Source organism: Euwallacea similis, chromosome 6 (genome assembly GCF_039881205.1).
Source record: "Euwallacea similis isolate ESF13 chromosome 6, ESF131.1, whole genome shotgun sequence".
In the NCBI taxonomy this organism is placed as follows: Eukaryota; Metazoa; Arthropoda; class Insecta; order Coleoptera; family Curculionidae; genus Euwallacea; species Euwallacea similis.
The window spans coordinates 3085396-3111995 of record NC_089614.1 but is presented as its reverse complement, the minus strand read 5'-3'; the positions used below and the strand labels follow the sequence as shown (position 1 = coordinate 3111995).

The 26600-nt window shown below is 34.1% G+C and overlaps 1 protein-coding gene and 1 long non-coding RNA gene across 2 annotated transcripts in view; one reads left to right on the top strand and one right to left on the bottom strand.

The window, feature by feature from the left end:
* Nucleotides 1-4657, bottom strand: part of LOC136409737 (uncharacterized) — a 101372-nt gene extending 96715 nt beyond the window's left edge. The window contains exon 1 of the long non-coding RNA XR_010752200.1: nucleotides 4544-4657. This is a non-coding gene — a long non-coding RNA (uncharacterized lncRNA). The remainder of the gene's footprint in view (nucleotides 1-4543) is intronic.
* On the top strand, nucleotides 1967-25795 carry Dhit (Double hit). The gene is made up of 8 exons (XM_066391439.1): nucleotides 1967-2230; nucleotides 17552-17898; nucleotides 17952-18011; nucleotides 18073-18161; nucleotides 18350-18516; nucleotides 19035-19226; nucleotides 19281-19478; nucleotides 19542-25795. Exons 2-7 carry the CDS (start codon nucleotides 17552-17554, stop codon nucleotides 19455-19457), a joined length of 1032 nt encoding a protein of 343 aa, XP_066247536.1. The 5' UTR covers nucleotides 1967-2230; the 3' UTR covers nucleotides 19458-19478; nucleotides 19542-25795.
* The last annotated feature ends 805 nt before the right edge of the window (nucleotides 25796-26600 follow it).

The following is a 26600-nucleotide window of genomic DNA, read 5'->3' as shown; positions in this document are numbered from 1 at the left end:
CATTTTGACTGGAAGCCAACTGTATCACTTTCTTCTAATGAAAATCAGCATGCTCATTTAATCTACAATTTCAGAACAAAATTTTGTTATTGTGTAATTACTTTTACACAGTCAATAGAGTAGTCATTTTTGTAACTAATCTGGAATGATAAGTTGACAATTTTTGTAATTAGGTACTTTGTTATAGATACTATTCCGTCTAGATGATACTAAGTTTTTTTACGTGTAACTGGTATTATTTAGATTTTTTGTTACCAGATAGAAAGAAGCAAATCTCTGTTTTTACTGTCAAACTCATCTGTGTTTTTGGCAGCATATAAGGAATATACCAGTTACCAGCAAGACTATGGCATTCGATGAAGAACCTTTTTCTAAATCAAGTACAGCATATTAGCATATATCGGATGTCCAAAACAAATGACTCGCCCCTGGCATCTTTTTGCTAATTATTTTTCTCAAAGGAAATTTTCAAGTCATTCCTATTTAGCCGGAAATAACCCCAACTTTCAAATTTTAAATTGGACGCTGCGTATATTTTTTTGAATCAAGGACTGCATATTTGTTTATTTATATTTTTGAACTCCTCATTCATTTGCTTTGCGATAGCATAATAGGCCTTTATGATAGCCAACATAACTATTTTTTAATTTTTACTCATTCCAAGGATACATTTTTATGGTTCACCTTATACAGTTGAACATAATTTCCTCAAATATAGTGGGGGAAAGTGAACGTTTCAACGAATTTTCCATCTTAGACGTTTTCCAAATTATGACCCGATTCAACATTAACTATACCCAAGAATGTTTCATATTATAGAGAAATAATTTCGAATTTTCGACAGTTTTGGAAAAATTGCATTTCTCTCTCCAGAACATAGCTTTTAAACTATTTAAATTAGAGCGGAATGCCTTTTAGGAATTACTGCCATAGAGAATGTAAAAAATGGCTATCTTTCCACTCGCAATACCTCTAATTGTTTTAAATAGTTTTTAGCATTTTTATTCAATTCCCCATAATTGTATCATTTAATTCTTTATGACGGTTGTTGAGGTACAGCTGACGTCCTCTCTTAGTAGCTATCTGAGCTCAAGTACATAGCAATCTGTAACTTTTCCACAAAAAATTTGCAAAAAAAACAGTCTCTGCTATTTTAACTTTCTGGATCTGGCGTTTCCGCAAAGCAAATCTTAAATATGCCGCCAAAAAACATTTCAAGCTTTGAACGGTGCTGCTGAGAAGTCGGGAGTGCGGTCCACAGAAACGGATCTAGGAAATTCGTGGAGACAAGAAGGAAAGGTCAAAGAAATCCATGCCAACAGCAACCGACCTGGATAAGAGCAAACTAGGGTGAATATATTGCCAGTCGCGCGTTGACATTATCGGAGGCATGTAACAAAGTTTGAAAATAACGGACAGCATCACGTCCAGATCCAGGTTATTGTCTGGGCAAACATGAAATGTCTTCCCGATTCATTCGTCTTTGAACCCGTCATCATTTCCAAGGTCACCCACGAACCCTTTTTGTCATCCGGTATATTTTGTGCTTTTGTCGTCTAAATTTCCTCGACGCTCCCTGCTTGCGAGCTCGACCTTCTGGATGTGGTTGACTCGCCGGGTTCTCGGTACGGTACCCACGGTTCCGTGTGCCCATTGCTCGCAAATGACGATCACAAAATTGAATAATTCCGAACGAGGACCCAAACCGTCTCGACCGACAATCCGAACTGCTTCGACATCAGCGTACTTAAAAAAACTTTCTCCGTTTTCTTCCGGAAGAAAACGGGCAGATAAGAATTTTGAAAATGTGTATTGTGGATCCTTCAAGGTCTCGCTTAGTAAGGCCGTGTGGGTTTCCGAATTGGAATGCGTGAGGTCCGTCTCTGTCCAGAGCCCGATCGTAGGCTGCGCCGCGGCGCGGTAGACGTCGGCATCGTATCGTATCGGTCATCGTTATCGTATCGTCGTAGCTGCGGCGCAACGCAGGCATCGGCGAGTGAGCGTGAGCCAACGAACGGCAGCTCAATCGTTCGACGACGCGTCCAAGACTCTCCCGAAATCGACACTCGGAGATGGGGCCCACAAAACCACGTCCAGAACGGGCCCCGGTGAGTGAGTGCCAGTGCGAACGACCAACAGTGGTACCCCGCTAGCACCAGGCACCATTTGGAATGGGCTTAAGCGTGGCGCCCACGTGTGCCCGCGGCTCTCTTCATGGCCATTGATAAAGGTAACGAACCTGATGACGTCACCGCCCAACCTAAACTGTTCGCTTTAATCTGGCATAAATGTCTTTAATGTCAGTCCTATGCCACAGCTATTGGGATGGGTTCGTTCCGTTTGCCGACCTCCGACATTTCTATGGATTTCGATGTATCGCCGAGAAATTTGTAACAAGGTTTGCCTGGCACACAACTGGAGAACCCGAAACTTGTTTGTGTAGCTCAGATAAACGAGTATTTTAGTTGTTAGAATTGCCTTGTGATTTATATCTCGCAATATTCAATATCCTCCAAAGCCAACCCTCGCAACACAAAAAAAAAATTGGAAACTTACCCTAATTAGATTAATGTTGACTACATTCAGATGTGGCACAATATTTTTTAGGTAAAATCTAACAATGCTTAATTTGTCTTATGCAAAATTTACCACTTTTCGAGATACACGGCGCCAAGGTTTCATATGTTTTTTTTCAAATCTTGCCTCCGACAGTTTTTGGGATATCTGCTTCAGTTTTGAGTGATTGAAATCCACTCGGTTTTAAATCAATAGGCGAATCACGTGACTCTTAAAATATATTGCTTCATATTTTTCATGAGTTGAGAGCCACTTCTACTCTTACAAATTTTCTCGTACCAAGACACTTTCTGAAAATTTGAAAATCTTGTTCGATTTAGAAACTTTTGCGCCTTTTGTTTTTTTTTTTGTATCTACCATGTTTTCTAGTCATTTACAAAAATATTAGCAACTTTTCTATCGATTTGTTGTCCTACATATCCATTTGAACTAAATATCTCAAAAACTGTCAGAAATATAAGCAAAGATTTACAAAAATTATTGAAACTTTGACCGCGTACATCAAAAACCGTCAAGTTTCGTATGAGAAGGGGTGGGGGCAACTCTGCACATGAATTTCTTTCATTTATGATGATCATTTAGATGTCAAACTCAATATTTCAACCAGCTAAAACAGCCATTAACATGTTTCGCTTTATTTATTTCCAGGACAGCTGATTAACTAAAGAAATCGGAAAAGCTCAAATGCAGAAAACGGCAATTACCTTCACTATAAATGATAAATGCTCAAATATAATTAATAATTCCCTAATATGAAACTCCACGTTAACTGAAACTGTGGAAACCGAGTTTCAAGAATTTACTTATTAAATATTAGTTAGTATTGCAAATACTGTATGGTCTCAACGCTACCTATATACATATATGCTTACATAATAATATATACCTCGTTTAATTTCTAAACCTGATGTCTTAGCTTATCGTTGAGGCACGTTATTGTTTAAAACTGTGTTTAGCTGTTGTAAACATATAATCCAAAAATGTGATTATTCTATGTTTACCAGATTTTCAATGTTAGAGTTTACAATTGCAGCGGCAGGTGTTTATATTCCAGATATGTATATTACTTAGTATACATCGTTGGTAATAATAACACTTTGTGTACAGCACGCGTCATGGGTATAAAAGGAGTGGGTGAAGAACTTAGCGCTATCGAATAAGATCCGCTTTTTGGAACAACAGGAGAAAATGCACCAAAGTACACTAAGCCTCTTTCGGCTAAAATCCAATTTAAAGAAGTTTTATGGCAGCGCCTGTATTGATTTCTTACTACAAGTCGCTTTTTCCTGTCACTTTTATCATACTTCCCTTTATTAAAGTCCCAATGTCAATTTGATTTATTGGAAGTTCTGCTTTTTTGCCTCGAAATGTAATAACTAGTCCTTTTAGATTATTAGTTCGGTTATTTGGGTCATTTTTTTTATTGTGTGGACTTTCAGTAGAGGTTTCGTCGGCTTTAAAACATCACAATACATGCACAATTTAAAGAATCTCTTTAACCCGTCAAGGACAACCTCACTGATTAACTGGTACTGAAATACAACGCTGTCTACATTTTTAGAAGAATTTAACACTAGCTCTTGACTGTAAATAAATATGTTCCTATCTTAAGGTAAGGTTTAACCATAAGTAGGCAAATATCCTGGCATCTGATAAAGAAATACACCTGGATATTTGGTAGTTCCGTTTAAATACATCGGAAGCAGATTGCGAGGCAGAATGATATCAATGGTAAAGCAAATAACTTTTAAGACGTAATAAAGCTGTGAGATGATAACACTGCGTGACTCACGTAAGTACACCCGTGAGTTCGCTGAAAATTATATGTCATACAGAAATACTCTCAAAGCGAAACGAATTAAGGTTTCCATTTTTAGGCCTAATTTTGCTTTCTCAAGTTTATTTCCCCTCAATATCCGCTCTACCGTGACCCAAAAAAAATCAATCAAGTAATACTTATACTTACCAATTCCACCACAGGAGACTTTAATTAAATGTCAATACCACATCTCCTAATTCCTTTGATCAGGTAGCAAAATCCAATTTCTGTGGTTCCAATATTAAAATTTCAGTAAAAAATTCGGTTATTGGACAGAACCTGCAAGAAACAACAATAAAATCACCTAATCACGCAACGCCACTATTTTTAAGTTGAAGAACTTGAAAGCCAATCAAGAGCAATTGACAAACATTTTTTATTCAGTTAACACCTATTTTCTAATAAAATACAATTTTAGGCATAGGTGGTTTTTTGACCGCTTTTTAAATTCCAGATTTGCGATATTAATCGATTATTAATTAATGTCCAGTTCCACGCCGTTATTTAACACAACGATGTAATATATTAGGATCGGTGTAAAATGTCGATATCGAGGATCGTTAGATCTGTAAAACTGTTTGTCTTTTGAAAATCACTCAGCCAACGTAAAACGATTTAACCCCTGCCTCTATTTAACCCCGGCCTGGGTGTTGAATACTGTAGTAAGTAACGACTAAATTACGCTCATCTGTCTGCCTCTAAAATAAATATTTTTCCTTTCCCAAAATAGATATAGAGGGTAGTTGTTTCCCCTTATTAAGATCTAAATATATCCGCATTTCCTTCCTGACTCGAAATTGCCTACTACTTAATTAACGAAATAAATTATATGTTGGCCGAATTCATATTTTAATTACCAAATAACGGCGGATTTTCATTGAAAAAACACCAGCTCCCGTGGTTTAAAGCTTTTATAAAGAGAATATTTGGGTACACATCTCGGGAAAACATTAATTACGCATCTTGAAAGCAACGTTATAACAAATTAAATGACAGCAACCTTATTAGATGCTGTCATCGCCAGCAACATCACTTTTTGGGGAGGTACTGGATCTTTCAATAAACGTGGTCTTAAGAGAAGATAATTCAATCCTATATCCGCTTTTGTTTATTTAAACAAGATGGGCGTAGCCGAGTTATCAAATAAATTTCAATAAAAATTTAATTTGTTTTTGGTTAGTTTAGTTTAAGTCTATTTGGGTTACTGTAAGTCCTCTTGACAGTTTACACTTACATCTATTGATACGTTTTTATGAGTTTAATTTGGAAAAACATTCTCCAATGATCTACCAGAATTCTGAAAAGATCTGCAATTCTACTGGCAAAGTATTATTTTCGAGTAAAACAAAGCAAAGATAAAACTTTCGGCCTAAATTAAACCCTTTTATGGAGGTAATCCTCAACAATAAGCCCATTAAGCCAATCATATCGCGCCAACTAACTTTCTAGTTTAGGTTTAAGACCATGAACTGAACAAGAACATAAGAGAAGATTCGATACTAATATTTCGGGTTTCGGAGACAGAGACGTCTCGTATGACGTCGGTGACCTCAGTTTGACTTTTATTGAGGGGATTGAGTTATAATAAATATAAACTATTTCGATAGATTCATCCCAAAGATATTGGCAAAATTAAAACAATTTCAAAGAATGTTTTATTATTTTCTGGAGGTTTGCAGAATCAAGGTCTGTGGCAACTTTTAATCTCAAGTCCAATTGACTTTAGGGGAGTTTGCTTTGGTCCCAGAAAATCGGTTAAAGTTGGTTTAGGTTAATGTCGGTTTCGATGAAGATTCAGTTTCGGGTTGCGGCCCATTGTCAACGACGATATTTTACTCAAAGAGCCAGAAAATAATCACAATGAAGAAGTAATTATCCTAAAACTGTCGCGTTTATAGGAAAATAGCGAATTTCCTGATAAATCAAGGTTAAAAAATGGTAAATCTAGGATAGAGGTTTTACTATCTTTATCCGCTATGGGTTAAACAAACGTTTCATGAGAATTTCATCTAACCCAATACACCAATCCCACACAGGAAAAAAATATGTATGGGAGGGCTGTTTATTTATTTAGAAAGGCGAGCAAACAAAAATCACATTTTACCATCTGAAACGAACCTTTCAAACCCGTTTAACGTGAAAGCATTTCCCTCTTCCTCGAAAGAAAACACTCCAAATGGCCGAGAGGCTTTATTTTTTTCATTTTGGAGAAAAAGAAAAAAGAAATCGGCTTATTAATAAGTCACTGGCCTCTAATAATAATGCAAGATGGGCTAAGCCGGGCCAATGATAGCAGGTTACAAAATTTCCCGTTTCGTATCGATCGTTTGGCTTATGTATATAGAAAGGTTAGAAACTAAGGGTGATAAGCAATATAAGGGCTGCCGTTGTCGAAACGTGTGCGTGTTTGTTTGCTTTTCCATTTAAACAATAAAAATCATTATTTTGTTTGATATGAAAGAGGAGCTTAAAACCGAATACCTCACCGAGAGGGAGAAAACTCCGTTTAACGACATCGAGCGTCCGAATTAGAGACATTACAAGTCGCCTATAGGCCTATATCTATTTAGCTCAATTAGCGTTCTAATTATGTTTTCCGTCCGTGTTGTAATTAATAAATAATTCGTGTTGGTTTGGCTTAACTGGGTGTTAACTAAGGGGAAATTTTCCAATGTTTATGTTCCTTCGGGGACGCCACAGTCTTGCGGTTGACAACATTGGAATCTTTACCAGGCCAACGTCAATAAACATCGTACGTACCCTAAACCGGCCGTTTTGTCAGTGGAACTAGAACTCTTTAGGTTCAAATGTAGGCACGAAATGGTGAAGTCAGTTTTTATTAATACATCCATCAATCTGTCCGAAACACCGTATAAGTGGAACATTTCCTTTAGACCGCCATGCTCTTATTTATAATCAATACCCCCGCTCTCAACGTGAACATGAAATTTATGGGATGGTATTAATAGACCGCGAAAAATATTGCAGTTTAATGTAGTTCTTATTATTAGCTGCAAAACACATACCTACCACTGACATTGATTTTATATTATGTTGTTTTAACTGAGGCCACATAAATTTCGGACGTTTAATCGATAAGAATTGGTCTCTAGCCAATAATTAACAAACAACCAAACAACCCCTATCACCAGATTTTTGTTGAGCTTTTCGACGACACAATTCTACCATTTTCAAATCCAAAGTTCGTGGTAGAACCATAGAATTAAATACCCCAAAAAAGATAAATCTTAACTAGCACTAAATCAGATTTTCCAATGAGACTTAATAAGTAGATCAATTATATTAATATGGTGTTTTATCTATGTCGAGCGCTTGGAAAAAATGCGAGCTTAATCGATATACGTGTGCATGTACTGCAAACGGGGGAATTGACTGAACTCGACTATAATTCCGTCGAGATTTGTAATTCTAGATTTCGCTGTAATGTATTAAATGCAACGCCCTGTGTATTATTTCATTTTTAGGTTCGCCATTTCTTTTTAATCATTTCTGATTAATAATTCCTCTACCGATCCCTAGTCATTTCCGAAATTTTAATTAACGTTTTAGTTTAATGTTTGAGTAGAAATTTTAAAGGTAGTTTCGCGAAGGACAATGAATTTGACCCATCTAAAAAGAGTGGGTCTACCTTCCACGGTGGTCCACAATTAATGTTTTTACAATCAGACGCCAAACCTGTCTAAAGTGAGTTTTTAAGTAAAACACCCTGTGTATTAGTAAATGCGTTTAATACAATTAAATGTCCTTCAAAACGATGTATCATGTTCCTATACCTAAAGCGTCACATTTCACAAATAAATGATGTTTTACGTATTATCTCTCAACATTGGATTATTTTGGCATATTTCCCGGATGTGGCTCTGAAACGCCATGATGGTTGAAAACCATGCAAATGTTTAAATAATTTGACAGGTAGCGAGCTTGTGAATATTCGTACGGATACGAAATAATGCTATTAAATATGGAACAAATTCACAACTTCCTAAATAAATTCAATTTTAACTAAATATCACATAAACAATGAAATAATACAATTATTTAATGTTTATATTAGATGCTTAAAATGACTTCAAAAACGCACACAAAATGCACACATCTAGTTTACCGTTTACTGTGTTACATAAACTACTCTGTTATGTAAGCTTATTTTTTTATTTCTCCCCAGAAGTAAAAATCTAATGGGGCAAAATCGGGAGAACCTGCAAGCTAATCCCACGAGTCCAAAAGCCTATACCTGCGGTCGCCATAGATAGAACCTCCCTTGTTACCAATTGTCTACGATGAGCCAGTGTTTAGTCCAGAAGGAACCAAGAGGTGTGATATTCTACTAGAGTTAGATCTTATTAGGTCGTTTATTCAAAACAGAATTTAACAGTTCGTTAAAAATAATTAAACTTATTTGATTATCCTTCAGGAGACAACATTAAAACTGATTTTTTCTTGAAATCCAATTTCTTTGGTAATACATGTGGATTATAATCAGGCCAGAAGTGTTTATTTTGTCTATTGAAAAAGCTTTCTCTGGAAAACTTGGCTTCGTCTGACCAAATTATATTTTTTAAAAATTGGGGTCTTCTTGTTTGCGTACCAAAATTGCTTCACAAAAGTGAGTCCGCTGTTCGTAATCTTTTGGCTTTAAACGTTGGACTTTTGCGAATTTAAGTGCATGCATAGTATGCTCGACTAGAATTCTCAACATCGAAGCATATGCTAATTGCAGTTCACATACAATACTACAAAAGCTTGAGGGTAAGCGTAGAAGTAAGCTAAAACATTCACGATATTTTTTTTATCAAAAGTTACAGATTTCGATAAGTTAGATTCCGCTCTTTTGTGTTGTAACCGTATATACTTTCTTACGTTCATTTGCTGTAAGTCAGGATCCATTCCATTGAACTTTCTACATGTTCTAACATAACTTGGTCATATTTATCATGAAAAATGAATAATTTCATTAAAATTTCACTTGAGTAAACGTTTTCTGCTATTTGTTTAGAATTTCAAGTCCCTGTTCGTAAAAAAGCACAAAATTCACAACTCCGCTGCATGTCAAATTGTTCAGTTATATAATATGCCAAAATAATCCAACATTAAGAGAATATACACAAAATAACATTTATTTGTGAAATGTGGTGGTTTTAAAAGAAATTTCAATACCTTTCAGTGTAGTTGCTAATATACAGGGTGTTTAATTAAACACACTCTTTAGCAGTTTTAGCTTCTAACAGTAAATGCATTAATTTTGAGCCAACAACAAGGTAAAATCACTTTCTATACATATAAAAGTTAACATGTATGAGCTTGTAAAAAAATATTCTATTTAACACGTGCGAAAGCGTCTTTACCTCAATCATTGTTGACCGCCTCGTTCAATCAACTGTAATCAGTCAGTGGTAAAGTGTTACTTTCTGCACTTGTTCAATAAATAATTAACCTAAGATTTTTATGTATAATAGATCCTAAAGCAATTTTAAACAACTATTTCAATAGAAATTATTTTCTAAAGTTGAAATTTACACATTATTCACAAAAAGCTTGCAACATTTCTGTTTTGTTATTCTAATTGTCAGAAGAACAAAATTTTTTAAAATTATACGTTAAATATGATATAATGTAATAGTATTTTTGTCATCAAAAATAAATTACTATGATTTTACATCACTGCTCTGATAGTATAATTTTCATAGTTTGATACCTCTCATTTCTTTACATTTTTACAATCTATCAAATTAAATATTTAGATTTATCTTAAAAAGTCAAAGAAAACTATTTAACTTTAACTTTAACTGTTTGGAAGGTACGAATTTTGGAATTGCAAAAAATATAATATTTCAACCGTCAATATATCGAGAAGAAACTGCAAGAAATTCTATATCCAAAATACTTCGCTCCTTTGAAGGATCTTAAGTGTCCATTTTAAGAGCCCTACTATTGAGTTCCTAGTTATCTTAAAATATACGAAATCGGTTAAATTAGGGCAAAGTTATACAATTTGGGACTTAGTAAGTATATTGCTAATATTTTTCCAAATTTGCGTAAAAAATTTAAATTTTGTTTTTCTGATTTTGTTTATAAATCGAAAACAAAACATTTTTAAGAGTATTGTTTGAGAACTTTTTAATAGCGTTGTCAGTTTTCTTCTATTGCATCAAATTTCCTAGATTGTTCTTCTTAGGGCTACCATATTGTATGTTTGTATATTTGAGTTGTTACTTTATTTTTTACCTTATTTTTTCATATGTTATAGATAATGTCATATTTGTTAAAACAAGAAATTTCTTCTTTTTTTTGGTAAAAATGCCATAGAGTGACAAAATCGAAAAATGTTTCACTACCTAATCTGATAGACTATTTACAGAACTAACGTTTTTAAAGCTCAAAATGTTTTATTCGAAAGATAGCTTTGTTCTGAATTTTAGAAATGTCAAATCTGTACTAAACTATCAAAAACTAGATATTAAACCGTTTTTTTGATTCTATCGTTCCAATAACACTCTTACCAAAAAAGGATATTTCTTGTTTTGACCAATATAACAACATTCAATAAAGGTAAAAAAAAAAACAAAACTTTCACTTCATACCTAAGAAACTTGGAGCAATAGAAGAACACTGACAAAACTGTTAAAATATTCTCCAAAAAAGCCCTTAACAATGTTTCAGTTTCATTTCCTTATAATAAGCTGTGTCTGGTTTATAAGCAAAAAACTAAAAAATTAAATTTGAATTTCTCATGAATATTCAGAAAAGTATTGGTTGAACGGCCTATTTGGAAGCGTATAGTTATTATTATTTTAGCCGACTTCATGTCTCTGAAGATAGCTAAGATTCTTAAACTGAAATTAAGTTAAAAAGTAAAAATTTTCTTTAACTGTTCTAAAATTACCAGATGTCGAACATTTGTCAGAAATCATGAAGAGTGCGTAACGGAATTAATTCTGCCAAATCTATCAAACTAATCTTTTTATAAGTTCATACACGGAACATTTTATTTAACTGAATTAAAACGATCAAAACCATTATTTGGCTTTGAATCCATAAAGCAATTACGAAAATTACATAACTCGACCAAATTGGCGGCCCATGATCGGACTTCGACAACTAGGGTACCCCAACCGGATATAAATTTCAGGGGTCCTCTAGTTGGACCTAGACAGCCAGAGTCCCCATTTTAAATTCGGACGATTGGGGTCCCTCTTTCGAACCTGGGCAGTAGGGGTTTCCTCGGAGGGATAGAGGAGGGGCTCGTAAATCGGGTATCCTGTATACAACTTACATTCTTCATAAATTAACGTCTTGATTCCTTTTCTGAGAGATGCTTAAACGCAACGAGGTATTTTAAACATAGAACTTCTTGCGGTAATAAAGAAATTATGACATCGTTATAAAACGGATTGCAAAAGATATTTGTAAATGAACTATTTAGAATTGCAGGTCAAAAAGTCGATATTTTAAGGCAATATAGTGCAAATCATGACTTGAAATTTAGAACAGTTTTCTTCTTTTTCGATAAAACTTGAGTATTTGGGAACGAATGCGGATTCGAATCACGGAAAGATGACTCACTGAAGTTAGTAAAAGGGGACAACGGCTACAGTTCCCGGTCGAGTACTTATAGCTAATTCGCAATTTTAATGATCACGAAGCTGTGAAATGTAAACAAATATGGGGGACAACCAGTAATCCTATCAGAATTCTGGTAATTGATTGGTTGCGAATACGCTTTGTGTTAATTCGCATTTTTTCCATCAGAGGGCAAATCGATTTTTGAAATTTGCTGATAAACAGGGAGGGAGATTGATTTTTGCTTTTAAATCAAAGAACGCTTACTACCATTGAACATGAATTTTGAGATTCTTGAAAAGCGAATCAGAAAAAATCTTTTACAAAACGTGGATGAACCATCGTTAATAAATCTGAGTAATGTTCCTTATCGTTAGTCAACACAAAAATTCATTCTTCCTAACATATGCAAAAGGAGACGAATAGAGAAAAAATTAAGACTCCATTACCTATCATTTTGCAAATAAAAAGTAAACGGGAAATATCTCGACTGAAAACAGGTAGTTGAAAGTTTTGCAGGTAAATTTCATGAATCCGTATCGTTAGTTCGATACTTCTTGTATTTTATCTTCAGCAGACTTAGGAATTGATATGTTGCACAGTTTTCTTTTCTTGGTTCAATTTTTGAAGTAATATATTAAATTGAAAATCTCTTTTCTTGCTGCAAACAAAAAAAAACTGGAACTTGTACGTGTATGCTTATACGTCTATTTTTAAAGCAAACATTTGGATGTGGTTGGTTTCTGGTCGTTACATCTGGTCTGGTCGTATAATAAAGATTTTGTGTAACCTATATCTTTTGGTTGTTGGGAAACGTTATCAACTACACCAAAAAATTGTCTTTAAAATTGGACGTTAAGTAATTTAATTTGACAATCTTTGTTTATTTCATATCGATTTTTGCTTAATTTTTAATTCATTTACAAAATATTGAATCCATATTATAATCGTAATTATTCAATTTAGCCCTGACGGTATTTATATCTTTCTTTGTCTAGAATATAGAAATATGAGACGAAAAAAATAGTTAAAGATAGGCTTCAAATAAATGCTTACCTTTTACCTAAAGAAATATTGTCAAATATTTGTCAGAATTTATTGAAAAATATCGAGTTGAGAAACTTTCTTATTAAATGTGGCCTCTTAACTTTTCAGTAAACAAATTCAACTATTAGTTGTTAAAATATGTAAATCCGCCGTTTATTTTTAACGTTTTATTGTTTAAAATCGAATTTAACTTTGAGGCAGTCAGTTTCGGTTTTTCTACTCATTTGTCCTAGGATCTAAGGACAGTGACAAAATTGTCACCCAAATGTTAACAAAAATGTTCGTTTATGTTATTCTCAGTTAATCCCGAGAGTAGTGTCCGGTTCCACCGCAACAACAATCCTTACTGATGTATAAAAAGGAATTAACAATCCATGTCGGGCATATAAAATATTTTTAAAATGAATTACTTATTTGACTATAAACTTCATTATCAGCTTAAAATTCGCAATGTGAATAGTAAGACAGTTGTTGAAAAGAGAAAGATATTGACACTAACTTTAAAGTTTTAAATCCTTTTGTGGAAGAACAAATTAGCAAAACTTTGAACATTCTTTATTTTCGCATTTTCAATCAAGACATTTTCAGCATTTTAATCGATTTCCAATTTTATCGATATTCTTTCTTTCTGATTAAATCCCAACTAATCATGTGGTGCCTTAAAAAAACATGTTCATGAAGATCTTTGTTCTGTAAATATGGATATTAACAAAAATTTTAAAAAAATAAAAAAGAATTAGTTTCAAAGATCCCCATATTCAAAATAACAAAAAAATAAGCTAGGTAAAAAACAAGTCTGAACCAATGTGGAAGGCCAATTTTAAAAAATAAATTTATTTGCAATAACAACAAAAATTCCCTATGTGAAACAAAAAAGATTGAGATGCAGAACCTAAAAAAACTCACTATAGCGCATAAAAATAATTTTCTCTTCTTCAAGACTTTGGGTTTATCGAGGCAATATACAAATACTTTTAAAAAGGAATTTATGGCATCACCTGACCAGTATTATGGCAAAAACTAAAACCACTGTGAAACTTTCAAGAGCATAAAATAAATTAAGCAAGTGTGTTCAAGCCCTTTAGGTGGGCATCAATTCGATCTATGTCAAGCGAAAGAAGGTTTATCACTGCCATAGTCTCGGTGATATTTAGGACCTCAACTGAGCTTTCTGAAATAATTTTGGAGGAAGTGAATTTTTCTTTAACGTAATGATAATTTTATTTCTGGCGTAGTATGAAAAATCAGGATTTTGTTTCCTAAAAATCGGTGATGTCAGCATATTCAACGACCCTTTTAAGTAAAAAAAATAGAAATCAACGAGGCTGGTCTTGAATGTAATCCCAAAATGTTATAATATCTCAAACTTACTACTACTGATTAGCTGGTACAACTAAAAAGCTATGGAAAAGAAGTACTCCGTTATGCTAAAGAAATCAGCGCACCTTTGAAGCTCAATTAGTAGAGTGCTAGCCCAAAAAGCTGTAATGTTCTCTGGTTCAAACCAAGTCGAAGGTGATAATACACTTTTTTTTCTTCATTAATGAATTGCGGACACAAAAAAGTTTTTATATTTTTTAAAATAGAGGAGATTCAAGTACAAAATTATATCCCATTCCATTGCAACATATTAGAAAGAGCCTCAAATACTTTGAAAGACCGAAAGTGGAGAAATGTACTTACATTGTAAAAACATGGTATTTAAATGGACAAAGAGAATTCTATAACATATCTGTGAAGCAAATGGTATATAAAACCATCATATCCAACTTTATGAAGAACAAAAAGAGGGACGTTAGTTGTTACGTTACGTTTCTAAGAAATAAATAGATATGAGGCAATGGAAAATCCCAACCAAACTTAAAGGAATCAATCAACACCCAATGAAACTGCTAAATATTCAACTTAATGTGAATTCTTCGCGAATAAAGATATAAGATATCGCATATTTGATAATACATAGTTAAAGCACAGATTCTTTATGCAAAGTACTAAGATTTAATCTAACTTAACTATATGCAAAAGATGACAATCGAAACATAGTGTTGAAGATTATTTTCAACTGAGTCCTCAAAGTTTTTTCAAATGGAGAATTTTTATATTTTTTAAATTTTGAAATAGCTTAAAAACAGCACTGTTGGCGGCACTTTTCCGAGTTTCGAAAAGTTATAATTTATTTGTGCCACATTGCATTTACATTTGAAATAATAAAATTTATTACTAACGTGAATATGTTTGACAAGTTTACATACATTATTATATATTTTCTTTATTGAAAACTCAATTATTATCAACTTTATTCCTTGTTGTTTTAACATAAGGAATATATGTGGTAATTGGGTACCATCATTTATAGGATACCCTGTATAAAACATCAAGAATTTTTTTACAAATTTACCCCACAGTACACTTAGGTAAAACTTGCAGTTTTAGCGAAAGGCGAAACAAATTATCTTTCCTAAATGTTTGGCAGGATGACATGTTATAAGCTTCAAAAAGGGTAATGACGGTTAGTGGGTAATTTTTAATTCCTACTTGTAGTTATCAATAAACCTTTATTTAATTAAGATATTTCAAGGTACCTCATTGTTTATTTGATCCTTCTCTATCTTAAGGGAACCAAAATACTCAAGGCTAACAATTTCTTAATTAATTTTTAGTTTTAAAAAAAATTATAACGAATTTTTTTAAAAAGACATTTTAAAATATATATAATTAATGCCAAACATATTATTTTTTGTTACTTCATATTTTATACATATTTAAACCAAGTTTATAGAATATCAAAATTTCGCCCTGATCTCAACAAAAGTTAGAAATAACGTTATTTAATTCAGTGATCCCGAAAGGACACTGACTTTGAATACTCCAACAAACTTCTATTTTCTAATATTTCGACAACCAATTCAATTCTGTTTTCAAGTTTTCAGAAAACCAATGTTCTCTGAATACTGAAAGGCACATCATTGCTTTTCAGCTAATATTCGTAAATCCAACTTCTAAAAAGTACCGAAATCGAACACATAAATAGATATAGTTTCAAAGTCTAGAAAAATATGCATTTCTTTTTCTTCGCGTAAGTATTGCAATTTTCACAGAATTTTTCCAACATTTTTTTATTTAAAAAAAAATGTCCACCTACGTTTTTTAATGTTTGATTTGCATTTATCGCATCAATAATTTATTGTGACCCAAACTGCAATTTCAATAATATCAAGAATTAATGTTGATGGTTTTGTTACGATGATTTATTTACTGAATTTTTCTTAGACCTGTTGATAACACGCCCAAATTAAGAAATTACGACTTTATAACTTCACGCAACAATACGAACGCATCTCTGAAATATTAATTTCTAGATAAGACACCCTAATGTTTGAGACCCGTCATTTTCTTTTTACCTATCAGTTTGAATTAAATTCTTAACCAATTATCAATGAATTCTATGAAACATCAGTCGTCCGTGTTTCAAAACAAATTTGAGAACCTCTGGTCCTATTGATTGCTTCCTAGACCATAAGAAGCCGAATTAAATGGAAGACGAATACATCAGTTTTGCGGATTTTTCCTAGCACGATCGATATCTTACCTCTCCGGCCTTAGGGGAACACACCCTGTATTTTCAACTACTTCGTTATTTCAAAATATGAACTTTGTATAATATTTGATACACTCTAGAGATACATATCAAGAGACAGTACACCAAACGGTTAAAAAAAATATATAATGTATTTTTCTAATAAACCGAAATAAAAAAATTAGCACCACGATAGTATTAAAGTATTATCTGTTGTTACCAAAGAGCTATACGAGAGTGTCAAATATAATATGAAAAAAACCTCAGATTGTGTACAACTAAAAAATTTGAAAATTCTAATGATCGCTCCAAACAATTCACCCAAATTTATTTAAATGTAAGTTCCATAAGTAAGATCAAATGTTCTATGGAGGATTGTTTTTCCAGCGCTTGGAGAATCGTCTTTCAAAAGCTAGAGTTCATAGGTTACAGAAAAATAAATCAAGTTCCTTGCTAATTAAAACCCTTTCTTCATTGTTTTCGTTGTTTCTGAAATCTTCATTTAAAGTCCTAACTGAACCGCATTTCGAACACTGTTACATATTTTTGTATAATCTGAACTACTGGACTGTCGAGGATAAATTATGTTACTTTGAATTAAGGCGAAATATTAGTGCTCGGAACAATTTGTTTTTCAAAGAAATAATTTGAATGTTTTAACAGTTTTAGTTCGAGACGTTAAATGAGAACAAAACCAAACTTTTTGAGTAATTCAAATCCAGGGTGAAAAAAATAAGCGGAACACGAATAATGAACAGAAAATCCGACCTCAGATACAAAATATTTGAAAAGATGGTGGCGCCCAACCCTTCATAATGCGACGATTGCGTGACTAACTCCATTCACAAATGAATACCGTCGAAGTCGCCTTTCTGCCGTGAACTTTACTAAGAGTTTTATTTCTTAGATTAAAAAAAAAATGTTGTACTAACCAGAAATGGAAATTCCAGATGTCTTGTAGCATTACTGAGCGGGTCAGTTCTACACCGGCGACAATCCAAAGCGTATCCGCCACTAGTGGAGGCAATATCGGACCTTCTTCACTGAGTATAATAGAGTCATCAAGTAGTTCCACACATCAGGTACGATGTAGGGAGCGTGTAGGGCCCGAAGGCAACTCGTTGTCAACCCTAGCCACGTCCCCTAGTCCGCGACAGCCTGCAGAAGGGGCCAGCACCCCAAGTGGGGATGATGGCCCCCCTCAAAATGGGCCACAATCTACTAGCCCACAGGGATCACAATTCAGATCAAAACCCTGTGGTACTATGCTCTTGTGTTGCTGCTGTAAATGCCCTTGGTAGGCTTGATCTGTAGTCAATTCCACTGGCTTCTGACAATTTGTTTTTGTAGGTCGAACACTGGAAACAAAGAAAATGGTAGAACGAAAGGTTCAACTATTGACGATTCTCCGTAAGTTTTTATCTGTTAAGAGTTGAAAAAACTCATATTGAGGTAAGCATTTGTATTATAGAGGCAAGGGAGTACAGGAAGAAGTTCGTGTTTCTGCAGAGGAACTTCGAAGTTGGGGGAAGTCTTTTGACAAGCTGATGAAAAGCGCCGGTACGTTAAACCTCTTGAAGCAAAAAATCGTGGACACAAGTAGAAGGAGGGCTGTATTAAAAATATGTCTTTATTCGGCAATAAATGAAAACGGAATTCGAAAATTAAAGGGTCCCATTCAAACTTTTGTATCTTTACCTTAAAACAGTAATAAAAATATTTATATTAAATCCGACGATTTTTTTCAGCGGGTAGAAAAGTGTTTAGGAATTTCCTTAGAGGAGAATACTCGGAAGAAAATATTTTGTTTTGGTTGGCTTGCGATGATTTCAAGAAACACACAGACAAAGCGTACACTGAGAGGCGATCTAGACTGATTTATATGAATTATATTCATCCAGACTCATCAACAGAGGTAAGAACTTTAACTGTACAATTATCATTGTTATACAGTGACGAAACGAGAATTTGCTTTTGTGTCAATGTTAGCCCAAGAAACCTGTGAATTAACACTATAAACCCCATTTTATGCCCACCACAATATTTCCTATTTTCTTCTTTTTAAATTGTACACAAAATAATTTCTACAAAGACCCAATCTGCTGTGCTTGACATGAAGAGGTCCAGACAATAAATGCAATTGGCCAGTAAGTGGGTGTACGTCTCTGAAACGTTGAGGACTATCGATTTAAAATTAAAATTTCTGCAGTTTCTCTGTCATCTCTAGTGAACGCTTCTAATAACAAAGTGTCAATAACGCATCATAAGAGAAACGAGTATTCTTCACGCCATTTTGACGCAATGTGCTTCATTCGTGTTGTCGATCTATTCCAACATTGTCTCTTTAATAAATGTTATATTCGCTTCGAACGGTTTTATCACATTAACAGGCACTTACTCAGAACGAGGGACTTAACTAAAGCCCATTTTCAGGTCTCCTTAGACTCTAGAGTGCGAGAAATCGTGAAAAAACAACTACAAGAACCTCAACCAAACATGTATGACGAAGCTCAATTACAGATCTATACTTTAATGCAAAGAGACAGCTATCCCCGCTTTTTGAATTCTCCCGCTTTCAAGGACCTTATGCAGCAAGCCGAAAAGAAGGGCAAAGAAAAGTTATCGGTGAGCAGAGAAAATGTTTCATTTACTGCTGATCGATTGAGTTGGCCATTTTAGATTTTTTTACCACCCCAAAAAACCCCTTCGCTTCACACAATCGACTTAAATTCAATGCAGATTATGGGAGAAGAGCATGGTCATGCAAGTCAGTCGACGCCGTTGCTGACGGCTGTTCACCCTGCAGCTACAATGCCGGTGTCCGATTTTTCAGATAGGGACCAGGATGCATGTTAAATTCCTTTTATGTGTAAACAGGTAAAATTAGCTTATACCCAACACACGCGGCATAAATTTCATGCATCTCGACTTAATTTGTAGGCGGCCTAACGACAGACTCGAATGTCAACAATAACTATCGACCTCGGATGGCGACGCGACACCAAAAGGGGCGATTTGTAAATGTGTTAATGCCGGTCCTGGTGATGCCAAGGCCTTGCAAGTCGAAGGATCTCAACAGGCCTATTTTTTAAGGTTTATGAGAAAGTGACGAGCTGGTTTCTGTCATTCTTCCAGAATGCCAGAACCAAGGACAACTTGGCTCCTTGGGTGCTTGGTACATAGAATCCGTATGTGGCAGCGTTATTGCCTTTCGGGAGTGTACCTACAGGTGTTAAAAAATGATTGGTTTTGTGTGGTTGGTTTAAACGAAAGATGTCAGAATGAAGGAAAAAGGGAACGACTACATAGAGCATTTATATAATATATGCAGGGTGTCCCCATAGCGTCTAACTGTGGGGATATCTCTTTTAGCATTAGACTTGCAAAAAAGTTAAATACCGGAGTTATAGAAAGAAGTGCTGTGCATATTTTACACTTATGGGAAAATATAAATTGTAGCGTTACTTTTTCTACAGCTGTCAATGGGCTGCATCGTTACCGAATCGTTATCGTTCTTGTCTGTTAATATCATATTTATTTGACCGATATTCATAGCTTAAAGATGTATCCATTTTCATAGCTTAGAGTTGAAAATTTTTAAAGCGTTTGCATTTTCCTGTAGTTTTGAAAGCAAATTTTTATAACCATATGAAATAAGATTTTTCAAAATACTTGTTGAAAGGATTAAAATTATGCTTTTTAATAGATCTTGAAAAACTAGGGCAGGAAAGTCCAATCCGTTTTTTTGTGTCGAATAGTTTGCATCTTATACACCCCCCTACCGTATACTTTGAAAAATGGCAAAATTTTAACTCAATTAACTCAAAAACCGTTGAGCACAAACATAGAACAAGCTTTATAGGAATTGTGCAAATTACAACTAAACCACAATAAAAAATAATTTAAGAATACCATACATTTTTAAAACACCCCGTATATTTTCCTATAATTTTTAAATACCAATAGCATTTCTCTTTACAACTCTCATATTTAAATTTTTGTTTTAACTCCGATTACATACCGTTGGGACATCCCGTGTATGTAGCCTTAGTTTTAGTTTTTATTTATTTTTAATTAATATAATTTATCTATTTATAAGAAGAAATGATGGACTTGTAACTCGAGCATTTTTAATGAGTATTATAGAGAGACCAAAGCCTTAATAGTAACTGTTGTCTTATTATTTTCTTTTTAACTGCATTATTCTTTGGCTCCGTTTGGGAAGCACCAACACTCAGTTTCATTCTGACATTTGCCCAGTTTAAACTGACAATGGCAAAAGGATTGCACTATAACCCCCAATGGGTTAAATGTACTAAGCTATTGGACATATCGGACCAAAAATTAATTTAAAAACACTTTAAACCGTGGGAATGTGTTCGTTCACATCAGGCTCTTTCGGCTCAATTCCGATGAGTCGATGTTATCGCATAATATAATTAGAAATTCATGACCCAATCCGGATGTCATATTCGCTCACATGTTAAGATTAGTGTTTTATGTTTATAAATAACCAAAATGGTTCATCTCACTTTGTATAGCTGAATTCTGCTGAATAGACTTGGATTTAGCGAACAATATAAACTTCATAAACATATTTATTTCTACCAACGTTCAATTTTTTTAGGAGACCCTGTCTACTTGAAAAAGTTTTTAGGCACATTTTCTCCTTATGGAGTGAGTTTCAAATCTCTTATTAATGCGCAAAAGTCCTTTAGTTGTATTATACTGAGTACGAGGTGTGGCAATTAAAATCGAATACGTGTGTAGCAAATATTACGCCAAGCTAACCGAAAACGCCAAATTTTAATCAAATTTAGCGATACACGAATGGAGAAGAATCTCATTTCTCATTATGATTGCTGGTAAACGCCAGGAATTGGAAGAAAAAAATGTTTTTAGTGCTGGTGAGTATTAGACTGAAAAAAGAAAGACTACTGTAAACAGTTTAATTGCCACAGCCTCGTGTATAGGATATTAAGACGTCACTATTTGTCAGTGATAAAATCCGGGATAAGTCGAAGTATTTTTTGAACTTTCAGTTCTTCTCTTTCGCCGATGGCATTAATCTGGCAATAGTGCTCTCTAATTTTATGAAATTTTGAGGTCTATCAACCAGCGCCCTCTGTAAGGCAAACCGTAGGTGGTTCTCTAAGGCCCTTTTACCAAATCTAGAACATAGCCATGCTAAAAGGCCATGGTAGAAATCATAATCTTTGTACAGCAAAGTATAGAATTATAAAGATATTTTCACAGAGACGCACAAACCACGTACAGAGTGTAAATATAACTACTGCGTTAAATAAAATGAAAACAAATAGAGGAAAAAATATCTAATTTAAATCTTAACACGTTCGTGGACACACGGGAGAGCTTGTGCTCTATGCGATACAGCACATCATAGATTTTCAATTTACCTTTATAAAAAAATGATCTTAATTGTTTGAGATGACAATATACGCGTTATTGTTTCATTCTTAGAGAAACTAAGATCTTTTTTAAATGACGGTAGAAGCCGTCCTATGCGAGCACAGCATTTAGAATTTTTGCGATGCGTCATATTGGCTATTGACGTTACAGTGCTGTGGCCATTGTTTCGTTAGGAACAATGACAGTCAAATCTTTGATGGACAGGTTTTCATTCAAACTCCAATAAGTTCCCTAATGAGGTTGTCAACAAAATAAACTGTAAACAAAACTTTATTTGATAAATATGTACACTCAAACAGCTCCCTTATCATTTAAAGTAGAAACATCTTACTTACCGTTATAGAATCAAATAACAAGCAAAAATATCACAATCGTTCTTGCAACTTTTACAATCCGATATACACTATATATCCAATGCAATGTATATAAGACCACCAATAATTCGGATACATCGTCTTGTCGTTTACTTTGCCAAGAAATGGCACAGGAAGACCCCGTTTAGATAACGCTTCAAAGAAAACTACTATAGCTGGACAGTCCACGAACGTGTTAACTAATAAAAAATTAATTAATACTAGTTATCATGAAACCTGACAATCACCAGTATAATTATTTTAGTTTTTCTTACTTCAAACCGCGCCTTCCCCTTAATGTTAAAAACGTGTGGAACGGAAGCCACGTTTCAAAATAAGCGCGAACCCTGAAATTTTTCTCCTCTGCTTCGCAAGAGTTATCAAATTATTATGCGTGCGCAATCAACTCAGTAAGTAAACGAAATGTAGCCTTGTCATTGGTCGAATGGGGCTCTTGCCAGTAATATTTGTTTCTTTTTTACATCCAACGGCGCATGCGTATTTTGAGATTTTCCAGGGTTCTTTACAATTCCACACGCGTTAATTTATTGAAAAGTAAAAAATAAAGATTTCAAATGTATAATTTAGTCTATTAAATCCTGACCGACGAATTACCGTACACTTCATCAATCTCTGCAGTGCTGGGTGACAAACTTTTCCAAATCAACGTTCACATTATTTGTGATTCATAACTAAACTAACAAAGCTCGATATACCGAGGGTGTCATGAATTTGAGATTGGTCGCTAGATTATGCGTTTCGCGTTAATTATAATTTGAAAGTCTTTCATAAATGCACAACGTTTTATTTTACACATGTTCGAAACTATTCAAGGGTCCCTTGGTATACGAGTTTGTGTACAAATTATGGATATTTCTGGTAAAGCACAAACAGAGGGCAGGACATTGTCAAATTAGTGTGGACTACAATGTAGTCCACTTAATAAGGTAGCTTAAGACAGGGTATTTTAAAAAAAGAGATAAACGAAATTCTCTAAGGGCGAACCCGTACGGCAGCGACAGTTGCATATATAACTATTTTTGTTATTAGTAGCTAATATGCCTCTATTGTTCAATTTTCTACTCAATAGGAGCGTCGAACGCGCTGATAAACGGGTATATTATCATTGTTATATCAATATTTAGACTGTCTAGGAAAAAGACTTTCGATAAAATTAGCCTACCTATAGTATTTAATATTAGTGTCTGTTAAGAGAAATGTCAGATGTGGAAAGTATTATAATTGTTACTTTATCTATGTATTGTATAACCTTTTGTCTATAATTTAAATTACCGAATATTTCCGACGCAAGCAATACTGTTTCCATTGACCGGATACGCCTATATTGTAACGATTAACCTACTAGTATTATTATTAAGTATTATTAAGTTTAAAAATAAAAAATTAGCCCGTGTTGCCGAAATAGAAATGAATAACTTCGCAAGATATAACAATAATTATGATGGCAAATATGACCCTTCATTTCTGCTAAGGAACGTTTACAGAAACAACGAAGTAGCTACACCAGATCTACATGCTGTAACAAAAGCTGCAAGTAAAAGTATTGGCCTAAATTGAATGTTAAGTGTTTGTAAGTGTCATCGTTATTAATTGTATTAATTGTTGTATGCCACTGTTGTAATTAGCCTCAAGTTCAAAAGGAGCTTACCTCTGAATTTTATTTCATTTCTATTTCTGGGGTGCCCCTTGCACCGCATTAACGGATTGACTAAGGGCCAATGAGCTCTGCTACTTGTTTATTTTATATTAAAATAACGTACTAAATGGTCGGAAATGCGAGTAATCGGGGCAACATACAGCGTAGCCTGAATTGTTCCTGCATGTTTGAGTACCATAAGAGGGATTTTAAGTTCTTTTTTTAAGTTTTAGGGTCAATTTCAAAATACCAAAAACTATATTTCTCGAAGTTGAAATATTTTTTAAATGTGTGAAAACGTTATTAACGTAACTTTATGCGAGCGAGTTCAATTTTCAGTTACAACGCTTCTGTTCTGAAATATCAACAACTTTTTTCTTGCGGCATTGTCTTGTTTTCCTAAAAATAAAAATCTTATCAGTGCGAATTATTTAATGGACTCTATCCTGAAAGGCTACACTCAAGCACAAAACCATTCAAAACGCTTGTAATGAACCTTAAGAAAATAGGAGAAGGTAAAGAACCTAAGAAATTGTGAAAGCTTTAAAAAACAACCCAACCAAATCAACAAACGAAAAAAAAAACAAGTTTTTGAAGATATTTCGAAACCAAAAGATCGTAAATGCAGCAAGCAAAGAATTGTGCTAACAAACCACTTTACTCCTTTTTGGAAGACGCTTTTGATTTCTTGAAAATAACCCATAAACGAAAAAACTTAGAATTCCTTGGAAAACGGTATTGAACATTTCCTATTTAACCGTTTTTCTAGTCGTTATAGATTTAAAGATACCCATACATGTAGGCTCAATTTTGGTCATACACAGTCGAATAGGGAATGTTGAATATATGTCTGCATATAGATTTTTTTAAGCTATCATTTTCATTTATTTTTCTGTGATTTAGTATAGACTTTTACGATTTAAAACACTTATTCATTTCCTGCCAAGCAAGCAAGCAATGTGCGGCGTAATTGAGGATAAAGAGGAATAGATACTAGAAATCAAAATGTTGGTTGCTATATAGCAACATTGTGTATGTCAATGTTCACGGATACATGATACGTGAAAGGCAGTCATAATACAAAATTAACGTTGGAGAAAATATTTATTGGTTTCGTAAAAGCTGCCACAATTTTGCAGGAAAAAGAAAAACGTAGTAAATTACTTTTTTACTTTAGGTCGGTTCTAACGCTGAATCGTAAATGAATGAATGCTTAATCGTGTATTATACCAGCTATCAATTATACCAACCTACGACTTGGTACCTACATAGATATGTTCCTTCGAACGTTTAGTTCTTTGAGAGAAACCCTGCAAATTTAATTACAAATATCTTGGCATCTACTTTAAGTTTCTAGGGACGATAGTATAACAAACATGTAATGTATATAAATATTAGAGAAACTGAAAGCATGCTATTTTTTGGGCAGCCTAAATTTCCGCGTGTGTGAGTGTGTGTGATTTAGAGCGAACGATAACGAATGTTCAAACGGCTGTCGCTGCCTGAAACCTCTCCCTTAATCCTCTCTTGAATATTTCCTGAGACAAGAAAATATTTGAAATGTGATAAAAACACAAAATGTATCTATACATCAAGACCACAACGGGCAGCACCGAAAACGGGCTGTCTGCTTACCTCTAGTCAAACAACCACCCTGTTAGCACTACTACACAATAAGTATAGTCTTACACTAATAATCGATACACACTATAGTAATTCATATAAATAAATTTCAAATATAAGGATATATCGAATTAAGTGAGTTTTATTCCAAATCGTAGGTTAACTTTGAATGAAACGTATTTAATGATAAACTGCCTCTGTTAAGCCAAAGGGTGTGGAAATGGGAAGTACCTACATCTACTATTGACTGTCAGTATCTTGAGAACCAATTAGGGTCAAAAAATGCATCAAATTAATCGCCTCGATGAGCGTTGTACCCTATACGCCTTCGTAAACGAGGTTGTGATAATAAGTTTGTTGAGCCAATTCAGAGGTAAAGGATTTCGTAATGAGAATGTTCCCCCAAACACCCCCGAGGATGCAAAGAAAGGTACACAGTGCTAGTGATTGAAGTCTACCAGTAATTTTAATACATATTTTTTTTCAATGATAATTTCGCGATAATTCTGAAACATTTAGGATCTGCATTTATATGTTTTTCAAAAAACTCTTGAAAGCACATATTCTTTTTTCTTTTTTTTCTTGAAGCTCATATTTATTTTTGTGACCATTCTACATTTCAATGAGCTATTCACTTTCGGAATACCACGTTATGTAGCAGTATTTAAACGAGTGGTAAAAATAAAATGAAAAAGTAAATACATAGTCAAGTAATTGTTCAAACAAAGTAAATAACTCAATCCCAATAGGGAGTTTACCGTGAACTAAGGACTGGATTAAGACCAGAGGTGCTAAGTTCTAGATAAAGCGGTTAAACCACTAATTTTAAGCAGACCGTCTAGGTTAAATTTAGTTCTGGGCAAGTACAATTAATTATCTATTATAATGACAATAGCTCAAGGCTGAAAAGCTAATGGCCATCAATAAAACTCACTA

Coding starts and splice junctions, on each gene's coding strand:
- Dhit (XM_066391439.1), top strand. CDS start 17,552: ATGTCTTGTAGCATTACTGAGCGGGTCAGTTCTACACCGGCGACAATC. Junction 18,012..18,072: donor TCAACTATTGACGATTCTCC/GTAAGTTTTTAT, acceptor TTTGTATTATAG/AGGCAAGGGAGTACAGGAAG. Junction 18,517..19,034: donor ATCCAGACTCATCAACAGAG/GTAAGAACTTTA, acceptor GCCCATTTTCAG/GTCTCCTTAGACTCTAGAGT.